At 39.6% G+C, this 20,541-nt stretch overlaps 2 protein-coding genes across 9 annotated transcripts in view; one reads left to right on the top strand and one right to left on the bottom strand.

Annotated features, from left to right (window-relative positions):
• The window catches only part of PRKCZ (protein kinase C zeta), a 69,231-nt gene extending 56,239 nt beyond the window's left edge, over nucleotides 1-12,992 (top strand). For 5 of the 8 annotated variants that reach the window (XM_074892574.1, XM_074892573.1, XM_074892572.1 and 2 more), the window contains 2 exons: nucleotides 7,402-7,517; nucleotides 10,184-12,992. In XM_074892574.1, coding sequence (XP_074748675.1) covers nucleotides 7,402-7,517; nucleotides 10,184-10,271 — 204 coding nt within the window. In that variant the 3' untranslated portion in view covers nucleotides 10,272-12,992. Of the gene's footprint in view, nucleotides 1-1,433; nucleotides 1,550-1,714; nucleotides 2,519-3,262; nucleotides 3,399-7,401; nucleotides 7,518-10,183 lie in introns of those variants that run through there. The other 3 variants (XR_012631995.1, XR_012631994.1, XR_012631993.1) reach the window with 3 other exon arrangements.
• A 977-nt stretch (nucleotides 12,993-13,969) lies between these two features.
• Nucleotides 13,970-19,111, bottom strand: FAAP20 (FA core complex associated protein 20). The gene is made up of 4 exons (XM_074892582.1): nucleotides 19,002-19,111; nucleotides 17,108-17,255; nucleotides 15,834-16,456; nucleotides 13,970-14,446 (listed from the first exon to the last, which is right to left on the bottom strand). The coding sequence occupies exons 1-4, from the start codon at nucleotides 19,103-19,105 to the stop codon at nucleotides 14,374-14,376; spliced, it is 948 nt and encodes a 315-aa protein (XP_074748683.1). The 5' UTR covers nucleotides 19,106-19,111; the 3' UTR covers nucleotides 13,970-14,373.
• Between the last annotated feature and the right edge of the window lie 1,430 nt (nucleotides 19,112-20,541).

Raw genomic sequence — 20,541 nt, 5'->3', positions numbered from 1 at the left:
ATGCTCGGCAACTCTGTAGAACATTAAACTAGAAATCTAAGTATTAAGATCTAAATTACAATTGCAATTTTTATTTATGACCTATGGTATTTCAGAAATAAGTCTCCTAATTGCACACAAATGCTGTTCCTCAGGAAGAGAAGTAAATATACTGTGTTAACTCTTGTGTTGCAGCAGTAAGCATCTGTGTGGGAAACTTTCAGTCCTGAGTGGAATTTACCAAGTTAGAGAAAACTTAAGTGGCTGAATTGCAGCAAAAGGGTTGTTCTGGGAGATGTACAACTTGCTCGTTTTATTTGGCATGTTCTGGGGAGAACACGTGAATGACACAGACTTGATAGCTGAAGTAGGTTACTGTGACTAGTGTGCAACAACGCGGAGGCCTCTGCAAAATGCAGTTGAACCTGATAATATATAGAGATGTGATAGGTGTCATGCGTTCCTCGTGGTAGCTGGAGAACCTTCTTCAGAAAAAGCCTTCAAAAGAATGTTAATGAAATGGAAAACTATTCAATGTTTAGTCAGATACAGCTAAGGAGTGTGAAGGATCTGCAAGATCTTTGAGGGAATTTGCAGATGTTCATGTAGAAGATCACTCTTTTCATGTGTTCCATCCAGACCTGCAGAGAAGTTGGAGCCAGGGAGTAAGCTGACCATGAGGGTTCACAGGAAGAACAGTCTCTGGTCAGGAGTAAAGCTAGAAAAGGGAGCAAGGCTTTTGGCATCAGAGCTGCTCTCAGATGATAATTGACCATCATCTATTACCTTAAAGAGTGCTACACCTGCACTAAGAAGGCTGGACCAAAAAATCTTCCTTTGCACTTTCGGGGGGAGGGAAGTGGGGGCAGGTTTTTGATCAGTTTATCAAATTCAAAGATCGAGATCTTTCCAGACAAATCTTAAAAATGCAATTCCAATTATGATCAAAATGCATTTTCCTATTTTCTGATTATTTTCAGCCATTTTTACCTTTAATAGTATAAGCCTTCAAAAACATACAGCCACATTAATTAGGGAACCAGAGAAGTCGGAGTTGACCATTTAATCTTGGGCAGTGATCAGTGATGGACTCTGTGGTAAGGGATCAGAAAGAAAATGATCATTCATTTCTTCAGGAATTCTGACAAAACATACATGACTTCTTTTATATTACAACAAAACTGTTAAAGTTTACTCATCATAAACATTACATCTTCTTATAGCTTTGAGGGCTTTTGAAATGTAATTAATATTGCCCTATATCATTGGAAATTTAGTTATGCTAATTTTGTCTTTTTACTGCAGTTAAACAGTTAAACTTTACTGAAGTTTTAGTCTCCTATTTCTTGGTTTAATGGACAATAAAACACTGAAGTGCAGTTAAGCAGGTAGTTTAAGTACCATCAATCACTGTAAAAATGCATTTTACTGAATTTGTTGTAATTACGAATTAGGATATGATGAATGTGATCCACATGTGAATTCCGTGAGGATGGAATTTAACCAGGAATGAAGCGAGACAGAACTGAAAAGATCCTTAATTGTGGTGGCTTGTCAAAAGGTTTTGGAGGTATTTTTAATTATGGTTAAAATCTCTGCAAGCTTTATATCTTGTATACATTTTACTGAATGTCTTTTCACAACTGTAAAATCATACAAATGGGGTGATTTTTACCTGTGATAGTACTCCTTTAAGTAATGATTGGAAAATAAGCTAGTTTTCTATTCTCCGCAGAAAGTATGAAATTGCTGCATCTTCTTGTCACCAACTCTCTTGTGTCTGCAGTGAAGAGCCACTGCTTTGCTGCCTCATGCTGTTCTGGAAATGCCTTCACACAAGTTCCAAATTTGTTTGGCTGCACTGAAGCAGATACCATTTCTTGAAAAGAAGCAGGACTACGATTTGGATCTATAGGCAAAACCAGGCTAAATAAGGGAGTACACAAGTTGAACCTTTTCTGAAATTTATCCAGGAAAAGCCCTGTTACCTCCCTACAGATGAAAGGGCTCAGTTCATTAAAGAGTTTTCTTTCTTCCTAGGCACCCTGAATAATAAAGTACATATCCTACCCAAAAGCATGCTGGGACAGATTAGTCACCCTTGTTTTGTAGCAACATAGATATCTACTTTAAAAGGAGCAAGCATAATGGAAGTTTTATTGGAACAGCGTGGAGGTCTGAATTGTAAAAAGTACTTAAATTTCCTTTCTCATCTCAGAAGAGAGATTATCAAATGATCTAGCTGTGTAAATGGTTCATTCTCAGTGATGCCAGAAGACCCTCACGATCTCTGAATTTGTTACTGAATTTCTTGCACTCTGAACAGACTATTCCCTGTCATTTGTGGCGTTCTGTTCCTGCCTTACTGGGACCAAAGGCAGCTAAATATGTCAACATGAAAATATTAAATTTCTCACTGCATAAAAGTTAGTACTTTCCATAAACCAAAGTAGATACTGTATGTTGGTGAGACAGATGTCCTAATGGGAAGTTTTAACCTCAGTCTGTGTTGGAAATTCAGTAATGTATTTTTTTTTTTTTTTAAAAGGGGGAGGGTAAGGATGTGTATGTATCCATAGAAGGGGTTTTTTTGTGTGTTGTTAGGGTGTTTTAGGTTGACATATATGGTTCAAAAGTAGAAAAGTCTGGAAATTGCTGGTAGACTGCTGGAAATAGTGTAGAAAGTGAATGGAAACCTAAACAGTGTGAATCATTTAAATCTCGGAAGACAAACTTAGGTACAGCGTGGCTGATGAGATGGTTTAGCTTTAATCAGTAGAAGATAACACAGACACAGTGCGAGCTGCAGTGCTACTGTTTCTTTAATATGGATCTTGCCTTACTGGCAACTTCACAGTAATTAACATTAACAGCAAGTTGGGCTTTACTTTTGCATGAGCAGATACCAAACGATGCTTCAAATACTTAAGAATTACAACTGGTACTGAATACTATCTAGCATTTAGTATTTCAAAAGATGGTGAAACACAAAGAGAGGATTATCTGCTGCTTTTCTGGCAAGAGGCAGGTAGTGGTTGGCTAATAGCCTGATTAATGTACTTTAATTTTTAAACGAAAACTGTGAAAACAAATCTTCGTAAGGAATTTCAATCTCTGTACAAACCCACGTATTAAAACAGGCTTGTTGCTTTGCCATTTAATACTGTTATTACTGAGGTTGTGTTGCACGAAAACAAATTGTGATTTTCGATTTTCCGTTAGTGTCATTAGGTCTCTTCCAAAGGGAGTTTGAATGTTGATTTTCTATCTGATGTTTCTCTAGAGGAGCGGTGACCTCCAGTGGCCAGCAAGGCTAACCCAAACTGTATAGACCACGTAGGCCATAACAGATCAGAGTGTAATGATCAAGTGTGGTAGCCTGTCTCTATCAAAGCCAGTACCAGAAGCTTCAGAGGAAGGTAAAAATGGTTCCAAATGCTCCTAGTCTGCAATGTTGCTCATACAGATAACTAACTTCCTTCTGATTCATATAGTGCTCAATTTTATGCCCTGTAGCAAGAGTGTTGATATAGATTGTATAGACATATAGCTCAAAACTAACAGTCAGAAAATTCTATAACATTCTGTTTTTTAACTACAGTTTTCAAGTACAAACTTCTGTGGTGATAAATTCCTTAACGGGGAGTTAAGTGGATTATACTTCCTATGATTAAAAAATTAAAATATCTCTACAATTCAGAGAAGGCAGGAAGAATTCACTGAGGCAAAACTTTGTTCTGAAATAATTAGCAATTTATTCTTTTATCAATTGCATGCCTATTGGTATCGTTACCAAAAGGAAAATTATTAGTGGTGAATGAGTTATGCAACATAATTTGGAAACTTATCCTCACTCTCATGAAAACATCTTCTCTGGCCGTACATAAAACACAATTTTGCACTAGGTTGGATTTTATACAGAATTTCCAAGGAATTGAATAAGGATCTTCAAGTTGAAGATATTAAGCTTAGTAATTATGTAGTCTGTCATGCTGTTACCAGTGAAGGCTAAGCTCTTGTTTTTGTAGAGGCAATATATTTGTAGAATAGTCTATGGCCTATCTGGAAGTTTTGAGTGTTGTTAATATTACAGTGTAAACTCTGTTACACAAGTGTTCTGTTTGAGATTCTGTGTTCATATCTTTAAGCCACACTGCCTCCTTTTTTTTTTTTTTGAGGGAGGGGAGAAAGGTAAACTGATCTTTGTCCCTTAATGATCTGACCAAAGGATTCCCTCCAGCAGGGACAGGAACATCGCCTGTCAGAAGTAATGCTGTGCATTCACAGATGCCTCCAAGTGATTCTGTTACCCAGAATTTACAGCTATCTTTCCTTCTCTTTGCTCTGTCACCTTCAATTCTGCCCCAGCATACCCGCTCTATTGCGAGGGGATCCACGTGAGAAGTTTTGTACCTCTGTTCTGCTACAGCTCTCTGAGATTCTTTCCAAAGGCTGTAACAGTGAGATGCTGATCCTGTTTAAGGTCCTGTAATTTCTGCTTAAGTGACCCACTGAACAAAAAAGACATGATTGTAACAGGCACACTCTCAGTATTGGAATCCTGGTTTTATTTACTTTATGTTTTCCTTTGTTCTTCTAATTAATGTTTAATTCACTAATGCTAAATGAGAGAAACAGATCCCTAACTGTATTGTACGTAAGAAATCCCTGGTGTTTTGTAATACCATTTCAAAGAACTAATGAAGCAAAGAATGTAGATTGAAGGCTCCACTCTGAAAATAGCAGGCTTCCTTTTTGCATTTGAGCTTGTCCAGGAACAATTTGTTCATCCCTGCAGCCTCCTGGCACTCTTACCCGACTTCATCGCTCCTGAGCCTGGAGCAGCCACACTGAGCCCCTGAGGATGGGGCTTTGGGCAACCTGGGCTAGTGGAAGGTGTCCCTGCCCATGGCAGGGGGATGAGACTGTATGGAGCTTTAAGATCCCTTCCAAACCAAACCATTGTGTAGTTCTGTGAATTTTGGACTTGATCCTTATGGGTCCCTTCTGACTTGAGATATTCTATGGTTATGTGAATTTTTAATATCAATTTGTGAGCTGATTTTAGACTTAAGTGTATGACATGTTCTTATTTAATGCTTAGTGAATACAATGGTTCTTTACTTGTTGAGCTAATAAGATTTCTTCATGGCCAGTTTGCCCATAAAGACTTGCCATACTTCTCATTAATATGTAGCTGTGAGGGTCTTGTGTTTGGAATGAAAGGTACTATTAATGGGTTTTAGTTCTGCTATTTTTCTGTCATTGCTTACTGCAGCACACAGACATTTTTGGGTTTCTTACTGTTTCTAATTAGTGAGGCATTAGAAATGCAGAGGTACAGCTTACACTTTCAAAAATGTTACGATTTTTCATGCATAATTCCTCTCCAGCATTAATGCATTCCTTGTTATCTTTCTGATATTCCATGTCTGAATTATGTATTTTTAGTAAAAGGCATATTGCCCACTCAGCATACTGACAACTATGGATGTTAGTATTTGGTCAGTCATCTCTGCATAAAAGATGTTTGTAGAACAAACAACTAAAACCACATGATGTTAAGCAACATCACCTCTTTGAAATGCTGTGAATTTCTAGTTAGACTAAGAAGTGTTTGAATAATTAGCTGTTCTCATTGCAGGTTAGCTATGTGGTTCAGTTCACACTGGTTTTATTATTTAAGTTCCTGTGTTCGATGCTAAGTGGTATTGTTTACCTATTATTGATTTTTCCAGAATATAATGCTTTGAACTCGCTTGTTTGCTTGTGTGAAGGAATTGAGCAGTAGCTGTCACTTGGCTGTTGTATGGGCTGCGTAGTGTGTAACAGAACAGTTTGAATGTTCCCCAGACTGTATGGATGGGAGAGAGGCAGCTAATGCTGATTTGCAACCAGTGAGTTTAAGCATTAATTGAAGTAATATGTTGCACTTGAGAATTTTTTTTTTCCCTTCGCTCTTTATGAAGCAAAAGTTTTCTGTGGTTTGTTAGGCAGTATTTGTATTAGGATGCAGTGTGAAATTGCAAGTCATGATGAAGAGGATTCTGTTCACAAAAGTGAGTAGTGTATAATTAGTAACTTCAGGAAAAATGTGCATAAATGCATTTGAATAGTAGTCAATTCTGCAAGATCTCCATTGGTTTTTTGTAATTTAGATACTTCGTGTTCTATGACTGGGAGACTCAGCAATATGATAGATGTAACATGTAGAAAACAGTAGTATGACTTGTCACTTGTGGTAAAAAGAGATTAGCTGGCCATGCGAAACTGCAAAATGGGATTATGGACTGGTTTTGGTATACTGGCTTCCAGTATATCGGCTGGGTTGGTTGCTCAGGCTTCCACAAATTAAGACTTGTATCAGGGATTTTTCTACTGGGCGTGGGACTATGACTCCTTAAAAGCAAGCTTGAAAAGGTGGGATTCTTCTTGTACCTTTTTTTGGAACTGCTGCGGGTAGTGATTTAAACAAATAATAACATTAAATCTGTCATCAGTTCCTGTATCACTCAAATGTGTGCTAAAAGCAATCTAAGAACTTTGGAGGGTGGTAGGGATTTACCTTAATCAGAAACCTGTGGATATTGTTGAACATGCTACTGGTATGGCAAATGAGAAAAGGTTCTTCACAACTACAACAGCATTATTTGAGTCGAAACATTTTCCCATGTGTTGACTGTCCCTGCTGAGGAAGATAAATACAGGTTTCCAGTTTCTGTAGCAGAAAACATTGTATGTAAATGTAGTCATGGTTAAATTTTAATTGCAGAATAAAATTCTGGGCTGTTTCAGCTATTTTGTTGATTAGCACCTACTTGTGTTTAATGATTGCTTGCCCATGTGGCCAGCAATTGATTGGGATGTAAATATTGATGACTGTGCTGAATTAACATTAAGAAATAAGGCTGGTTGTGTTGATTTGACATAGTTTAAGAGGCTGCCTTTACAAGAGACAACTTTGGAAGAGCTTATAGAAGGGAAAAATGAGTTATAGTCTCGGAAAGCATCTAGGCCTGAATGGGAAGGTTCTGGAGCATGTTCTTGGTTTGAAAACTGTTGAGCCAGATGTATATAGCAACAGTGCTGCTTCTTAATATATGGGGTAAGAGACTTGAGAAGCAGCTTTTTTCTGTAGTCTTAAAATTTTATTAATTTCTGATAATTTTTGAAGTTTTTTGTATTTAAAACATAGCAGTAGGATACACAGGATGAGCATATACCATTTAGTGTCAAAATCTACTGGTCTAAAAGTTAGTCAGATTGTATTTAATGTTTTTATATCTTCCACCAACATTAAAATCCACTAGAGCGACTTTTCTGTGCCTGTACTCTAGAGCCAATGTATATTGCTGTTCTTAGGGCACTTTGTAAATATTCAATATTTTAATTTTTCCCCTCTCCCATTATATTTTTTCTTAGCTGGAAAAGAAGCAAGCAACCCCTCCATTTCAGCCTCAGATCACAGACGATTATGGTTTGGATAACTTTGATACGCAGTTCACCAGCGAACCTGTGCAGCTAACCCCAGATGATGAGTATGTTTTTCTTTTTCCCCAAATACAGTTGCATATTAAGAAATGAATTAATTATTTGAAAATTACGAAGAGACTGTGTACTTGGCATTAGATCATAGTCAAGTTAAAGTAAATTTGAAGTTCTTTGTATGCTACATATCCTGTGTAACTTAGATATTAGAAGACTGCCTAGTGTTCTCATAAAGTTCAGAATGGAGTATTGATTCGCTGGGGAGCGTGTGCTTGGCTCTGAAAGAAGAGATGGAAATTTGATTCCTGACCCAGGCAGCTTGCATTTCCCTACTCGGGAGAAACAGTTCAGGCACAGCTCCTTGGGTCTCAGAATAAGCTTGAGACAGCAGGAAAATCTGTCAGGAAAGCTATTATTTAAATGTGCTATGGAAAAAAAATTTCAGAAGGAAAAAATATGTATTACTAAAGGAATTAGAAGGCTGAGGAGTGATTGCTGTACACGAAGGCAGAAGCTCCTCAGATACAAGGTGACATATAAGACAACAGGCTATAGTTTTGGTGGTTAGGTGGGAGACTTGGCTTGCCCAAACTCTTTGAGAGCAATTTTACACAGTTTTAACGGTTTACTGAAGGGTAGAAATGTAAAACTGGAACTTGAACTTCCTTTGGAAAAACAAGAGGAAACTCTGTGTGATGGGGGAAAATACTGGAGAAAAAAACAGTCTTATTGACTTTGTTTGGTTATGAAGCATTTAGCATATGCCTGATGATAAATGTATTGTCGGAGCTAAGGGCAGAGGATGGGCCAAATGCCATCACTGAGAATCCTAGTATTTAATTGCTGAGGAATGCCACACTTTGAGGGAGTGTCCATTCTTATTTTTGTCTCAGGGTGTGTGACTTTAAAGTCTTGAGTGTGTGATGCTGTTGCCAGATGGCGCTTACAATACACCTTTTAAAGAACTTCAAAATATTGTTTCTCATTAAAGAGTATAGTAGTACATGTTTTCTTTTGAAATGTTTATGCTATTCTGTCAATTACAACAAAACTTTCTGCTGCTGGTTTAGCATTTGGATCAGAAATAAAAAGAAACAAAGGAAATAAGGGGTTTATTAAAAATCTTAACTCAGAATCCTGAAATTTGTGCAGCTAGGATTTTTAGGTGAACTTTATTGTCAGAGAGCAGCAAAGATTTGCTTGCTCATTATACATTTCTATTTTTCCAGTGTATTTAATTTACTTATGTTAATTTTTCCTTATCTGACTACGTGCCCTTTGCTGAAGACCGATTCTTTTCAGCCTCTTGTCCTGTTCACTGGTTTCATGTTTGAAGAAAACCCATTTCTTCCATTTCCAGTGCTTTGCATTCTTCACAGTTCCTGAGTCCTCTGTAGAGCTCCTGGTTGATGGTGTTCTAGAATGAATGTTTGGGTCTAATCAGATGTTTAATAAAGCTGATTCTAAAGTGTTGCTTTTGGAAGTGGGATTTTAATAATGGATTCATGAGTTCTACTTTCTTAGATACTGGCTGCAGCCCTGGATGTAGTGGGATCCTGTGTTGGCAAGCAGAGGCTGTTGTGTGCTGTGCAAAAGCTTTAGTAATTAATTGCACAAAATTGTCACATTCCAGCTGATGTGCTTCTGTTAGTTTTCCCTCTTTGTTACACAGCAAAGATAAGCTACTTTGAAAAAAAGACAATACTGTTTCAAAGTCTTTCATAAAGTGCCTGCTAATCCTCAGTCAACCCCCGGATTAGCTAGTTGGTCAGGGAATATTTTTTTTTATAAATAAATGATTGAATTTGTGATGAACACTGTAACTAGCAATCCATTGCATCTACTCCAGTGGCAATAAATCCACTGTTGCAGGGTCTTTCTCTCGCTGCATTCTTGGGTAGCAAGTGTTTATCCTCAAGTAATTATGCGTTTGGCGCTTTCGTGGTGGGTATTGGGGTGCCTACGTGCTCAAGCTGGAATTTTGTAAAAGCGTTACCTCTGTGTCTTAGATCCACAGTTCACAACCTATTCCCTCTTTCTCAAGAGTCCAGCATAGGTGAAGCGAATAGTGGAATGGAAACTGAAGTGTACAGCGCTTCAGTTTCTGTCTGTGTGCCAGCAGAGCACTGCAAGGCGTGTTTGTGCTTTACAGGTTCTAAACAACAAAATTAGAAATACAAGTGTATGGGCACCTATAGTGGGAAGTTTTATAAACATCAGATCTTAAAAAAACCTCTGTCTCTTATATACATCAATTTATAAGTCTTCCCTTGCATTTCCTGTGCATACAATATGTATTTTTTTGAAAAGTATTAGCTTTGTGCTTAACTCTTCTGTAGTATTTATCTTGCATATAATATTAGCAGCCCTTGCTGACAGCAAAATAGCTGTTTGTTATTTATAAATTGGTTTTGTAAACCACTCACGCTGCTCTTTGGGCCCTGTGAGTATGCATGTCGCCGAACTGGAAGGGCAGAAGAAACTTTATCAGATGTTTCAGAATTTCCAGTCGTACTGCTTTAGGTATTGGCATAAGACACGGTGTTAAGTATTTGTATGTTCAGACTTATTTTTGTCCCATTTATTGTTGCTTTTGTACAACTTCATATACATACATTTCTGTAAGGTATTTTGTTGTTATTTGAAGAAAAAGTACAGCAACAAAATAATATTTGCAATTGATAAAACTAAGTAAATGCTTTTATTTGTTTTTCAGAGATATAATAAAGCGAATAGATCAGTCAGAATTTGAAGGATTTGAATATATTAATCCACTGTTGCTGTCAACAGAAGAAACAGTATGAAGGAATGACATCTTCGTTGTGGACAGTGTGAATGACCTTTAAATTTATCCTTAACTACAGTATATGCATGCGAGGCTGGGGAACTGTAAGATTTTGGATGGAGACCAATGATTTAAAAAAAAAAAAAAAAAATTGCTGCTGAAAATCAAAGAAGAGAATAATGATTTTGGTGGGTGTCTTCTGCCACTTAGTGATTCTTAAGTTCTGGGCACTGACACAACTGGCTTCAGTAATGAAGGAATTTGCATTTTGTGCCTGTTTCATGAAGGATTGAAAAGTTCATTGCATCCCTGGAAAAGGACATTCTGAAAAACTGAGATCCACACACTTTCTACAAACATTTGATGCAATGAGCTACCAATTGAAGAATATTACAGTGTAACATCCTGAAGAATAAAATATATTAACGGTGGTGTTGAAGCTTATTTTTGATGCCTTTTTTCACAAGTGGTACCTGTCTAAACGTCTCAGATATATTTAAAAGGAGTTGTGTTTTATTAGCAATCAAAACATAAATTTGGGTACAAGATTTAAGTGCCTAAATGGATAAACTGCATTGAAGAATTATTACATATTTGGAACGTTCTTAAACCTGGTAAGTTCTGCTTGTTAATATTAAGTAACCATTTATGTATGAAACACACTGTTCACAGCTGCAGCCTAATGTTCATTTGCATCTTTATCGAATTTGAAATGCAGAGTGACTCAGCAATATTAATTCCAAATTAGAATTTACAGTATCAATTTCAAAAGCTGTTGTCTTAAACCCCAAATTTACCAAAATGTATAGATTGAAGAAAACTAAATTTGCACACAAAAGATTTCTGAAAATACTTAAGCAGTGCCTACACCTACAATGATGTTGTGTTGTATATTAGATTTTTGAAAAGTATTTTTGTCAACAATACAAATATTCAGAAATAGAGCAAAAGCATAATAAAGCATAGCCTTAAAGTTTAAATAGTAAATCTAGAATAACCATAATATAAATTCCACTTTCCTGATAAAGCACACCTCCTACTTATGATAAACTGTCTGCTTACGATTACTCAGTGTATATTAATAACTAATCATTCTACATAAGAGAATGGGATGTTTTGGTAAAATGATTTGCATCAAAGTAGTAAATTTTTTTAGGTGGAAGAAAAATTAATACCTAAGAAACTGGATAAAGCAAAAGATAACGATCAAACCCCTTCTCGTGGAAAGTAGGGGCGGGGGGCAGGTCAGGGGGCAGGGAGAGGGTATATTGCATCCAAAAGGTTAACGATCTGCCGGCTTGGAAAAGCTCCTGTCGCTGCATCGGAGGTCAGGAGGTGTGTGTTGCTGTCTGAAACTTCAGGTGCTGTGGAGATCTACCTGCCCCTGTCAGTAACACAGCAGAGGCAGCGTTTCTTCTTGCTAGATTTTGGGTTAACTCTATTGTGTGGGTTGTAGAGATAGGAAGGAAAAAAAAATTATGTGGGAAGGCAAAAAAAAAAAAAGAGAAACCCTGTGCTGTGACATCTCACCTAGTCTGGTGTAAAATGCAGGATAAATTGCAACACTTCCACTGTCTTTACATGAACATATGGTTTTCTCAGGGTACAGCATTGCATTAGGTGCTGAACATGACATCTTTCGGATTCACATCCAAGTCATGAGGTGCTAGGACGAGACTGCCAAAACATTGTTTAAAATTTTCAATTAATCGTTGATTAACAATCTACATTTTGTATCCCCTCATTAGCCACAATTAGGCAGACCTGTGGTTATTTAGTTGTATTAATCCCATTCAGATTTCAGTTGTGGGTTTCTCTCTGTTGGACTGTAGCTTTTCATATTAAGCAAAATGTGTTTTAATCAGCACTAAATTCATTTAACCAGTAAGAAGTATTTGCCTCAAATGCCTGGACTTTAGATACTTTATCTACTAAAGAAAACATTTACCTTTTAAATATAATCTGACTTTTTTTTTTTAATTGGTTTTTTTTTTTCCCCACCTTCTCCCTGGCAATTACTTTATCTACCCTGAATAGTTTTTCTTTCAGTGTTTTCAACTCCCCTGGTAATAAGTAATCAATAGTTATTAGAGTGACTGCAGGCAGCTCATGAATGGAAGTATGACAGATTAAGCTGTCCTTTGACATGCCAGGGCATAGGACTTAAAAATGGAAATATTAGAAATGTGGGTTGGGGTTTTTTTTAACCTTTTTTCTAGGTTTCAGAACACTTCGGGAGGGAGGGAAGGAAGAACAGAAAGACACATTTGCTAAACAAACATTGTAAAGACTACTTGATTTTATTTAAAAATTTACAGGCATTTACAATGTTGCTGTGTTGCCAAATAGTTTGCTGGATACAAGTTTGGTTGCTCATGTGCAAGTGTTTGAATAATGTTCTGTTCATGATGAAGGGGAAATTTTTTATATAAAGTACTTGTTTTATAAATAAAAGAAAATGAAGGATGTAATTAAATGTGTGGTTTGGAAAAAAAATCCTAATATATTACAAATGGATCTGGTAATGATATATAGTTGTCTTATTTGAAATAGTAAATGAAAATTCTAGCTAATTTAATGATTGTAAAACAGTAAATATGTTCTTGTAGTTTTGTATAATTAATTAGTTGGGATCTTTGCTGACCAGTTTTAATTGTGCAGAAGATGGTATACTAATCCATAACAGCTAAGATCATTTATATTCTTGCACATCTATTAAAGACTTTAATGAAAAAGTTAATAGACTGTTATTATTTATCAGTAAACTGAGCTATGTCCAACTTGCACTTTTTAATGAGACCCCACTGTAAATTAAATCTATAGGATTCTTCCTGTATTTTGATACCGTAGTCTGTGTTTATTCTCTGTGTGTGGTGTTGAGGTCCAGGGCAGAGGTAGCTCCAGTATCTCCTGGTTTTCTGTGGGAGTTGTGCTGCTCTCGGCGGTGTGAGGGCGGTTGTGGTGGGCAGGGCTGGGGGCTCAGCTCCTGCTCTGGCCCAGAGCCCTCCGCCAGGACCCTCCTTCCGTGGGGGGCTGCGCTGGGAGCCCTGGGCCGGCGTGATGGAGCTGCCCTGCTGGGCCAGCGACGGCACCTGGGGGAAAGGACCAGCTGGCTCAGCCCTGCGCCTCGGTACTGAACTGTCACTAAATGTCATTTATTGTCATTTGCCCAAAAGGCTGCTTTTCTCAGGCTTACAAAACGTTTACTGGCTACTATGAAGTTACCAAAGTAGATGAGTCTTGGGTGTACCTTCCAGGCACAGCCAGCTCTCAGGTGTTCTGTAGTCTCAAACAGGGATGGTTTTGAGGTGGGGAGTGGGGAAACTGATACAAAAAGCAGCTGTTTTGGCTGAGTGCCTATATTAAATCTTGCTTTGCATTTCAGTGCTGTGAAACTGGCAGAAGTGTTCTTTCTGGAGCCTAATTAGTTTAGACTAGTCATGTTAATCAAGTGGATACTGACTTAGAAACCTGCTAAGTGAGGTGATGAATTTAGCTGTGTTTCTTCAGAAAGATTTAAAAAAAAAAAAAACCCACACCCTTTATTTGGTCTGGATTGTGTTTTCTTTTAGCATAGATATATTCACAGAATTAACTGTTCAATCATATAAATCCTTACTTAGATATTAAAATAATGAAAAATGCTAAATTTGAATGGCTTTTTAATTAAGCTTATTTTCACAGATTACCTGTTTAGAAAAAAAGGGGTCAGTAACCTTTTGGATTAGATTAAATAATAGTTAACTTTTATTCAGCTGCTTTCTTCTACACTTAGAGATTCAGAACAACTGTGGTGCATCAGACAAAACATCGGGGATTTACAGCAGGACATCTTTTCAGAAGTACCCAGATTGCAGGAGGGCCAAGACTGATTGCCCTGGGGGTCTCTGGGATGTCCTGTAGCACCATTTTCAGAACTAGAACTACTTCACAGGCATTGGAGAGGATTTAAAACAAAAAGATCCCAAACAGGCAGGTGTCACTTGACCTTCTGTTGAGTTACTGGGTTGTGATCCTTAGGCAAGTTTGAGACAAGGGTGTGCTTCCTTGACACGTCGTTCCTTTTCCTTTGAGAAAGGTTCGTCCTTGGCCTTGGTCCTTCGCTCTTCATTCTTCTGGATTTACCACATGACGTCATCTGCACTTTCAGACAAGCACCTCGCAAGATGCCCATCAATATCCAGCTGTGACAGTCTGCAAATACAGAGAATTGGTTCAGTGAAAAACACAAGCCAAACCCTTTGATTTAAGCCATTCTTCACCTTTCACTGTCATTTCCTAAGCAATCACAGAAGTGTTCTCATAGCCTAACGGGTAAGTAATTCCTCAGAAGCACTGTGATCTGCCACAGACTCCAGACCTGCTGCTCGATAGCCGGACAACGGCATTTACTAGCAGACAGCGCTCACACCCCGTCTGCTCAGGACAGCAATGCCATCCTCAGAAACATGAGCCTGTTGCTACAGGATCGAAAACTGTTCCCTTATTCCACATCCACCTCCAACTCGGGGATACAGGAAACGAGATTCCAGTAGAGGAAGATGCTGTTTCATGTCTGCCTTCAGTTTCCTTTTTTGGAGAGCTCTTTCTGTGGTGGTGGTGTGACCCTCCCCCCTGCCCACATTACAGTGACTTTTTTGTGAAGCTGCTTCTGTAAACACTGAAACTAATCCTGATCAGCACAGTTACCACTTGCATGGAACCAAATATAAAGACCTGAAGTATGTTCAGCCTTTGTCTAAATCTCTTGCTATAATGACCACCATTTATTAATGAAGCCATCCTTTTGTCTCCTTGTTCAGCCTCTGGAAGAAAACAAAGTTGCAGCCAGTACACCTTGCAGTGTTAGTGCACCTGTTGAAAAGCACGTTTTCAGCAACTCTGACAGCCTAAATCCTATTAAATGGTGTCATTTCAAGAGACATCATAACTCTTACTGCAGAGTAGATACTCAATTGATGGGAGGGAGGATTTTTTCTTTCATAAAAGTAGCCTGACAGCAATGGAGGACTGAAGTATCATTTAGCTGATGAAATCTGCTTCCTTCCGTCTCGCCCAGACCTTGAAAGTGATCTCTAAAATGAAGAGCACAGTTGCTCAGCTAAAGGCGCCCAGGTACTTGCTGTACAGGTACCAGTGTCACTGTAACAGTCTCGATCTTGAAGAGAAAGGGACAGGTATGAGATTAAACACTTTAGCTCTAAAGTTGGCGTTTAACTATCAAGAATGCTGCACTGGAATGGTATTTGGATTATGATAGAAATTTCACAAAAAGGTCTTTTCATACTCAAGTACTTAAAAATGCTAATTCTGCATATACTAGCAATGTTTACCAAAGAGCTCAAATGTTGCTTTCTTTTGAAGCAGTACTAGTAATCATGAACCTCTAAACTGAATGAAAAGTAGGTAATTTTGATAGTGAAAATAGTACCTTACACTAGAAGTTTTGTCTATTTTCATCATTTTGTATATAGTATATATACATATTTATGTATATAACTTTCATTATTTTGTATATAGAAAATGCATCCAGAGCCATTTTAGGTTTTGCATACTGTGAAGTTGTTAAGAAAAGACTTACGTTCTGCTGAAATGCATCTGACACATTGGACAGCTGTCAAGAGTTGAAGATGCTTCACTTGGATTTTCCATCTTCTTGCAGCTTTCACTTCCAGGTACGCTCGCAAGAGGTGGCTGCTCTTCTGCAGGCACGTGTCCGGCCTCACCAAATGAAATAATCCCTTGATGTGTTTGTATTTGAAGCTCTTTCCTATCATTTTCTCTTCTGTTTTCCCAGCAGTTCTGTACAGTCCCTCTGCACTGCTGTTGAAAGCTGAAAGCTTTTGCAGAGCTTTGCAACAATGCCGAGTTGCGTGTAGAGCTGGCTTGAGTGAGTTTATGTGATCTGGGACTTACCTCTGGGTTTGAGATAACTTCTGTGTCTTCCCCAACCATATTTTTGGCTTGATCTGTAATAGCTACACAGCATGTTTTTTCAGCTGTAGAAAGTAAACTTTTCAATTTATCTGCTTGGTCCTGTCCTTTATGTAAATGGTCCATCGGGCTCTCTGTTAGCTGATGCGTGCTAAGATTTTTCAATTTTAGACATTGTTCTTTGCAAAAAGATGGAAATGGTACCCACTGAAAGTCTTTCATTCCAATTGTAAAGACTTCTTGTTTCTGTAGACTCTCTTCCTCAGAACTCTGTAACACACACATATAATGTCTTCAAACAAATGCAGTTCAATCACTACATAAAACCAAGGCTGAACATATTACAAACAGGGAGAAGGCTAAACTACATTGAAAAAAAGAACATTCTATTTTCATCCATCTCCAGCACTTGTAAAGCAATCAAGGACTTCCTGGAGTTTATGCAATGTGTGTCTTCCTTTAACATTTCTAAATTGATACAATAACGTACTCTTTTAATATGTTCCATAGAGACTAAGGATGAAAACAACCACCTGCTACTGTTCAGGAAAAAAAAAATTAACTTTAGAAGGATTGTGGCTTGTGTGTTCTGATAATTGCCTAATGCTATCAGAGCGCTCTAATGGTTGTGTCTGTGTAATGAACCTCTCTGTTACAGTTTGCCTTTTCCAGTTTTATTCTGTTAGGGAGATGCTAGTGTTTATGAGCAGTCGGTATACTTATACAGGTTACCTCTTCCCAGCAAAATGTTGTAAAGAATTTGCCATACTGCAAAAAAAAAAAAAGCCCCTTTGGTTGTCCTTGCTGAAAACCATCTATTTAAAATGTATTTCAGATTGCTTCCCTGTTAACATCATCATTGTTCAGGCTGTCACTATTGTTAGCAGGACACAAGGTGCAGACAAGGATAGAACACGCTACCTTTCCAAAGAACTCTGGAAAACTGGGCACGGATTGCCAGTTCGTGCATTGTAAGTCTTCACTGATGCCTTTCAGTAACAGAATCCATGTTTTTTCACACTCCTTTAAGTCTTCTTTTTCAAACCAGGAACATCTGTCACTTAATGTCCTGTAAAGACAGAGACAGTCCAATAGTTTGAGAGTGGGAGACAGGAAAGAAAATACTCCGCAGTGCTATTAGTTTGCCTCTTTACCCTTCTACAATGCTGATGTTTCAAAAAACATAGCTATCCCTTAACTAGGATTTATCAAAGCGTAAGTTTTAAAATTGACTTCTGGCAGCTGACAGTGCATCAACCTCTTTCAGCCCAATTCAGCGGCCATGTGTGGTCACCCCTTTCTTTTTGTTAATGGCTAAGCACAAGGCAGGGATTTTATCATTGAAAATGCATGTAACTTCTGCATTTGTGCAACATAAAACTCCCTTCTTACCTATTTTCTTTTGATCAAGTAGCACTATATGTATTAAACCAAGAATATTTGACAACTTTGCCCTGTCAAACCGCGAAGAGGCACATAAAAAGCATTTCTCAGTAGGCACAAGTATGCAAATGTAGATTTTTGAGTTTGAGAGGCAAGATGGCCTGTGGAGGAATAAAGATTTAGCTGTTTATAGTTGTTTACCAAGGGAACTTCCATCTAGCCTACAGCAAAATTTTTTTGGAACACTGAGACATTATTTAGACTGTAAACTAATTTTTACAGCTTACCATGGCTTACATAACTTAGAGCTATCAAAAAAATTACCCAATTTTTAAGAATGTCTGAAAGCCTTGCTTTCTACTTGTAACAAATGCAGGTATTTATTATTGTCTTCACTTCCAAGTGAAACAGTTAAGTGTAGCCACTGTTTTTTCTTCTCAAATACCAACCTCGACACCTGCTGAGCACAGAAATCACTGAGGGGTTTGCACTGAGAATGGTACGTGCATTGGTTTCCATGTATGCTTGGCCATTCCCACACTGCCTTTTGAAATTACTGATTACCTTTCCACATGAGTAGATCTAATTCACCCTAGGAAGGCAGGTGTAAGGTTTACCTATAAAGTAAGCATTAGGTTTTTATACTAGTAATTTGTATAAAGACAATTTCAAGAGAAGGATGGATTGTTCATGTCAGAAAATGGTTTTCAGCATTCCCTCTTCTTACTGGTGCATTTTCTTAGATTACTGTCCAGGAATGATGCTGTGCTGGGAAGAAACAAGGGACAAGTCTCACAAGCCCTCAGAAACTGGAGCAATCAGCCCTTTGAAGCCTGTTTTTGAAAGGAGCACAGCTGAGAGCATGCCTGCGCATCCTAACAGGCTCCAACACAAACCCAACCCCTTGCTGCCTCTTCACCCTGCCTTTCTTCAATCCTCCCTTCCTCGAGGGCTGGAAAAAACAGGAATTATTTCTGGTCTACTGTAAGTCTTATTCTGAAGAAAAAAACCCTTCATTTTCACACGTTAACATTTCCCATGGGCCCCTTCCCCGCCGGTGCTATTCGGTGCCAAAGAACGTGCGCAGAAGGCGCAGGGCCCCGTGCACCTTATTTTACAGTTGGCTTCTCCATTTTTTAAAGGCACTACGCTCCGGGATGCGCTCCAGGCGCGGCTGCGAAACGCTTCAGGTCGCAGGTGTGTCTGAAGACCCCGCTGCACCCTCACGGCGCGGGGGGCAAGGGAGGGCCCGCCCCTGCCTCCTCGGCCGCGCCTGGTCGGGCCGCAGCGACCCGGCACCGCCTCGGCCGAAGGGCTCCGGCGGCCGCGCGGGCCCCGGCGGGGAAGCGGAGGGCGGGGGCTCAGGGCGGCTGAGGCGGCGCCGTTGCCGGCCCCTCCGCGGGAGCCGTTCCCCAACCCGGCCCGGACTCACTGGCGCCGCCGGGGGGGCTCCCGGCCAGGGCTGGGCTCCCGGCTGCAGGCTGCCGGCGCCTTCCTGGGCTTGAGGCGCAGCTTGGCGGCTCCTTCCTCAGACATGGCTGAGGCGCGGATCGGCCGCCTCCTCCCACAGCCCCGCGAGGGGCGGTGCCGCCCCAGAACTCCCCCGCGCCTCGCCGGCGGGCGGGCCGAGAGAGCCGTCGGCTCCTCCTCCGCCTCCTCATCCTCTTCTTCCTCCGCCCTCGGAGCCGCCCTGACCGAACGGCACGGGAGGAGGGCAGTGGGCGGCCACCAGCCGCGGCCTGAGGGCGAGCCCGCCTTTTTCCTCAGGGCGAGCCCGCCTTTTTCCTCAGGGCGAGCCCGCCCTTCTTTAGCCCCTCCGCTGCAGTCAGCGTCGCGCTGAGCTCGGCGGGGCCTGTAGTACCTTCACAGCTGCTAGGTGCTCGTCTGCCTCGAAAGCCAACCTTTTCGTATTACCTTTGCTCCTTAAACTTTATGTATTTGTCCAGGTTTGGTGTGTGCAGGGCTCGGATATGGAGCGGCCGTCGTGGCAATGCAGTGTGCCCTGTCTGTGCAGGGCCAGGGCGGTTTATTGGGTGGTCTTCAGGGTGGGCCAGGCGGTGAAGGCGGAATGTTCTGGGCTTTGGTCGAGTTGGACAAAATGGTGGTGGGCTCCACTCTGTTCCTCATCGCTCAACTGATTTTTGTACTGATACCTAGGATATGTTTATTGCAGTATAAAGCTGAAGCCAAAGACTCTTAATCCAAATAGTAAAGAGGATTAGGAGTGCATCTCTGATCTAATTTCTCTTTCAGGAAAGAATCTGTTGAAATGATGCAGTTTGTCTTTTGGCAGGAATGTTGCTGGGTGACAAAATAAAGCACTTGTTAGAGCAGAGCCATCACTGATAGTTTTTGAAATGGGTAGACACACTAATCAGGGTGCAGCCTTTTCAAAAACAGATGTAATAGAGAAATGGTGACAGACTCTTCATAATTCTCCAACCTAAAAAGATCAGAAAGTAACTCTACTGATTAAATTCTCTATAATAGATATGAGAATAACTGCATAAGGAAATCTGTTTGTCTGATACCAGGTGTTTATGAGGGAGAGTGGGTACAGAGCACTCATTTTCATAAAACCAATTTATTATTGATAAAAGATGAATCCAAGTTCACATTCATTTTCCATAACTGCGTTTATGCAGTGCTGAATGCCTTATGGACTGTTTCATCCTTGGACTTTTTAGACTGAAAAGGAGGTATCAGTGTTGACTAGAGCACTCTTAAAAGTTATGCCTGTGAATTCTTGTGTTGAGTGCACAGACCACCAAAAATGTATTAACAGTTGACCTGAGTTTCTACATGTCTTGAACAGATCTGAAGCAGAAAAATGGCATTCAGATATCAGAGTTTATAGACTCACATTTGAAATAGATTGGTAGATTTAACCTGAGAAGTGGCAGGTACAGCCAGACAGCCACTTCCAGCTGTGTTCCAGGCTGAAGGTGATTCAGTTAGAGTGCAGCCAGAGA

The sequence above is a fragment of the Strix uralensis genome, chromosome 23, assembly GCF_047716275.1.
Source record: "Strix uralensis isolate ZFMK-TIS-50842 chromosome 23, bStrUra1, whole genome shotgun sequence".
NCBI lineage: Eukaryota > Metazoa > Chordata > Aves > Strigiformes > Strigidae > Strix > Strix uralensis.
Note: the sequence above shows the minus strand (reverse complement) of the source record. Positions and strands in the feature narration are given on the sequence as shown.

Bases quoted from the DNA above. Each gene is read 5' to 3' on its own strand.
- FAAP20 (XM_074892582.1), bottom strand. From the start codon at position 19,105: ATGTCTGAGGAAGGAGCCGCCAAGCTGCGCCTCAAGCCCAGGAAGGCG. The intron at 17,256-19,001 runs GTGAGTCCGGGC...CTGTCTTTACAG, and splicing joins GAGCCCCCCCGGCGGCGCCA to GACATTAAGTGACAGATGTT. The intron at 16,457-17,107 runs GTAGCGTGTTCT...TGTGTGTTACAG, and splicing joins TTCCAGAGTTCTTTGGAAAG to AGTTCTGAGGAAGAGAGTCT.